General features: G+C 35.4%; 1 protein-coding gene across 1 annotated transcript; it reads right to left on the reverse strand.

The window, feature by feature from the left end:
* Positions 1-3993: 3993 nt before the first annotated feature.
* LOC143662319 (eukaryotic translation initiation factor 1A, X-chromosomal-like) lies at positions 3994-4418 on the reverse strand. Its single transcript, XM_077135948.1, has 2 exons — positions 4227-4418; positions 3994-4176 (listed from the first exon to the last, which is right to left on the reverse strand). The coding sequence occupies exons 1-2, from the start codon at positions 4416-4418 to the stop codon at positions 3994-3996; spliced, it is 375 nt and encodes a 124-aa protein (XP_076992063.1).
* Positions 4419-4765: the final 347 nt, after the last annotated feature.

A 4765-nucleotide genomic window follows, 5' to 3' on the forward strand; every position in this document is an offset into this window, starting at 1 on the left:
GAAGCAGTCTGTGGGGGAGGGGCGCCGGCTGCCATGCACAGCTTGGGAAGCTCACGGTTCTGGGGGGGGCTTGCAGCCAGTCCAGCTAGTCCATACTGGGGTACGCTGTGTGTCTGGTCACTGACGTGGCCCCAGGAGCTTTCTGTACTGTTTCTGGTTATTTGGTAGTTGTTCTAGGGGACGAACTAAAATGCGCACATTGTTTAGCCACCATCTTGGCCCGGAAGTCAGATATAGAATTCTGTATATTTTTTTTACAGAAGTCCTTTATCAGATATATATTCTACAAATATTTTCTCCCAGTCTCTAGCTTCTCTTTTCTTTGTGTGTACTTTGCAGAGCAGAAGTTTCAAATTTTAATGAAGTCCAACATCAATTTTTTTCTTGCTTTTGGTGTGTATCTAAAAAAAAAAAAATCATTCCCAAACTGAAAGCCATCTAGATTTTCTCTTATGTTATCTTATAGAAGTTTTATGGTTTCACATTTTACATTAGCTCTATGAATGATTTTGAGTTAACTTCTGTGAGAGGTGTAAGGTCTGGGTCTAGATTTTTTTTTTTTTTTTGCATATAGATGTTCAGTTTTCTAACAACTTTGCTGAAAAGACTATCTCCATTGAATTGCCTTTGCTCTTTTGTCACAGTGCAGTTGACTATATTTGTATTTGTGTCAGTTTATTTCTGGGCTTTCCAGTTTGGTCGTTAATCTATTTGGCTATTCTTTGCCAATGCCACACTGTTTTGATCATTGTAGCTTTATAGTAAGTTTTGAAGCTAGTCTCTGACTTTGTTCTTCTTCAGTACTGTGTTGGATATTCTGGGTCTTTTGCCTTTCCATATAAACTTTAGAATCATTTTGTTGAAATTCACAAAATAACTTGCTGGGATGCTGATTGGGATTTCATTGAAGCTATAAATCAATTCAGGAAGACTTAGCATCTTCATAATATTGACTTTTCCTATCCATGAACATGGAATGTCTCCCCATTTATTTAGATCTTTGACTTTTTCCTTAAGGTTTTGTAGTTTTCCTCATATAGATCTTGTACATATTTGGTTAGATTTATACTTAAGAATTTCTTCTTTTTGTTTCTTTTTTTGGCATTGTGTTTTTTATTTAATTTCAAATTCCAATTTTTCATTGCTAGTATACAGGAAAGCAATTGGCTTTTATATATTAACCTGTTATTCTTGCTATAATCATTTACTAGTTCCATGCTCCGTATAATTTTTTTATATATATTTAACATGACATTTTCTTTATTATAGATCTTAGTTAGCTGTAACTGTTCCATTCAGAAATTAGAAAACATCTTTTCATTAAGTTGGGGTTTCCTCTACTTCTCCCAGAGCAGTAGGTCGAAACTATGATATACCATAAAATATATATATGTATACCAGAAAAGGCCATGTTTGTTTAATCTGTTCCTGTGAGTTAGACATATTATAGGTGGGATCTTTGATTAGGTTATTTCTAATTGAGATGTGACCCGCCCCATTCAGGATGGGTCTTCATCCTCTTGCTGGAGTCTTTTATAAGAGGATAAAGTATCTCTCTTAGAGAAGCTAAAAGAGATGAAATTAAGAGAAGCACACAGAGAAGAGCACCAGAGAAGTTGAGAAACGGAGCCACTGAAGCCAGAAGCTGAACCACTGGAGCAATGAAATGGGGAGAAAAGGTAAAGCAGACACTGCCATGTGCCTTAGTATGTGACAGAGGAGCCCCCGATGCTGGCAGCCTGTCTTCAGAGTCCAGGTATCCTCCTGTTGATGCTGTGAGTTGGACATTTCCATGGCCTAAGAACTGTAAATTGTAAGTTAATAAATCCCCATTGTTAAAAGCCAACCCATTTCTGGTATATGGTGTTTCAACAGCTTTACCAAACCAAAAACCCAGCTTAATTTATAAAATTTATCATAAAACCTTTTCATTTGTAATGTTCAAAACATAACTTTTTTGCACAGTAAAAATATTCTATGTATTTTGCCATCAAAATCTGTCATTTGAGAAATTGTCTATGTATTTAATTAAAAACTCTTATAACTAATATATACATATTTTCAAAGTTAAGATAATTGATTATCAACCTAGTATCTGCAACTGTTATTCTTCAAACTGAAAACTACTATTCAAACACATGTTCTAAAATCATTTTGGGATTGCATTTTTTGTTGTTGTTGTTTAAATTATAGTGGCAATTAAATAGGGTGAAATAAATGTGAGGTATCAAAGTTAGTAGAAAATATACATGGCTACATAAATATGAAAATACCTCCATCATTTTTTTCATTATTTAGAGAATACTTTATTAGTTTCTATAATCAAAGCCATGTTGATAAGCCCTTACATATTTAACACAGTGTGTTACTTCTGTACAAGTGGAAAAAAAGTAAGTTTAATGTTTCTAGACCAATATGGCTGTTAATTTCTGTACAATGCCAGCTCAACATGGTACAACTGGTATACTTTTCCCAAAGTTGACAGCATAGCTAAAGTTTCCAAAAATTCAAACAATACATATATTTATATTTATATAAAAAGACCAAGAGCAGTATGCCATGTATCAACAACAGCAACAGCTTTTCCAGGCTCTGCAGTTATCTGAACAAAATTATAGGGGCATCAGCACACTCCATTAAAAAAAAAAAGTTAAATACAAAAATCCCAGAAAATAGCAAGTTGTATTGCTTTTATGGAACCTGGCACTTTTATTAGCTTCTCGATCATCACCTGGAAAGAAAAATATTTTAGAATAATGTCATTAAAAGCAGGTCTGATATAGCATGGTCACTACTACATATCATAAAGCAGGTACAAGAGGTATGATACAGTATTGTCCTATATCTGGAATACTAGAGGATACAATTTAAAAGGAATAATTTAAGATTGGATTCTACTTTTCTAGCAAAGGGCCCAATGGTTGGTGAGACACAGCTCTGGTGAAGAAATGCACCTTCTTAGAAAGGACTTTCTTTAATTAGTGTCACAGTTCTAAGGACATTGCTCTTTACAGCATCAGCTAAAAGCCATTTAAAACAAGCAAACAAAAAACATTTGATTTATCCCTCATCACTTTGACTTCAAGTGCAGATTTCTGTCTTCCTTAAATTTTATCAAAATCAAAAGAGAAGATTTAGGTAACTGGAAAATGCAGACTCTATATACTACACATATTTGTTTATACTGGGACTCATCATAATACATGATGATTATAAACTTTAATGGTTAGGTTCTAGTGTCAAGTTGGCCAAATGATTATGCCCTAGTTGTCCAGTCAGATGGGCCCTATTGTCTGGCCTGACTGCTGCCACAAGGATATTTTGTGGCTGGTTGATTAAATCAGCAGCAGTTGATTGCATCTGTGGCTGATTACATCTGCAGTCAACTAAGGCACGGCCCCACAATGAGATAATCCAATCAGCTGAAGGCTTTTAAGGAAGAAGAGAGACTTCTTCACTGCTTCTGCAGCCAGGGATCCTTTCCTGTGGAGTTTGTCCAAACCCTACATCAGAGCTGCCAGCTTCACAGCCTGCCTTTTGGATTTTGGACTCTTTCATTCCCATTGTTCTGTGAGACACCTTTATAAATCTCATATTTACAGATCTCTCCTTGTTGGTTCTTTTACTCTAGAGAACCCTAACTAATACATACATAAACCCAGCAATATTTAATACAGTCATTTATTTATTGGAAGTGATCACAGTAGGAAAGGCATTTCTTTTTTTTTTTCTGTAACAGCAGATATTTACCCTTAAGTTCCCTAACATCAAAAGAATAAAGTGGGTTAACATTTCACTTGAGATCCTCCAGTTTTTAAGGAAAGATACCAGTTTTTAAGGAAATATAATAAATACTTCAAACCAAACATTGAACTGTTTTAATAAACTACACTTATGCTAAATGAAGGTTTAGTTTTCTTAACAAGTGATAACCAAAATCCAAATTGTAGAATAATGCTCAGAAAAACTGTAATGTGAAACACTGAATTAAATTTAAATACCATCAATGTCTTCATCATCGCCAATGTCATCAAATTCGATTTCATCATCATCTGCAGGACCAAATATATCTCTCTCATTGATTTTAGCATGCTCTGGAAGCTTGCCATATGCCTTCAGACGTATAGCTTCATCTGCATTGTATTTTAAAATTACATCAGTTTTTTTTATCCTGATAGTCCCATAGATCAACCAATATAATATCTGAGATATTTAATCAAACATTTTTTCCCTGTGATATTACATAACCTCTTTACACCATCAAAACACATTTCTTCTAATCGTCCATTTTCCAACAATTCGATTACCCATGCATTCTCTTGTTCATCTTCTTTAAACACTAACTCTTTTTTTCTCAGTTCATTCTCATTTTTACTTCTATGTCTGTTTTTATCCCCTTTACCCTTATTCATGGGCATGGTGGAGACTGCAGTTGGCAGTCAGGACTCCTCAGAGAGGGACACAGGGCAAGGCAGGAGAGAACACTGCACAGAAGAGCCTGGGAGGCCAGGCACACGTGGGACTCCCTTTGAACTGGTTATAACATTTACCTGATTCTCTCATTTGTAATTAAGGAGGTAAATGAAGTCTTTAACAGGTGTTCAACTTTCTGAGGGTAGTTGTGACGGTCAAGGTTCTGGTGTCAAGTTGGCCAAATAATTATGCTTAGCTGTCTGGTCAGGCAAGCACTGGCCTGACCTTAGTGGTAAGGATATTTCATGGCCGGTTGATTAAATCATCAGTTAGTTGATTGCATCTGTGGCTG

The sequence above is a fragment of the Tamandua tetradactyla genome, chromosome 2 (assembly GCF_023851605.1).
Source record: "Tamandua tetradactyla isolate mTamTet1 chromosome 2, mTamTet1.pri, whole genome shotgun sequence".
Classification (NCBI taxonomy): domain Eukaryota; kingdom Metazoa; phylum Chordata; class Mammalia; order Pilosa; family Myrmecophagidae; genus Tamandua; species Tamandua tetradactyla.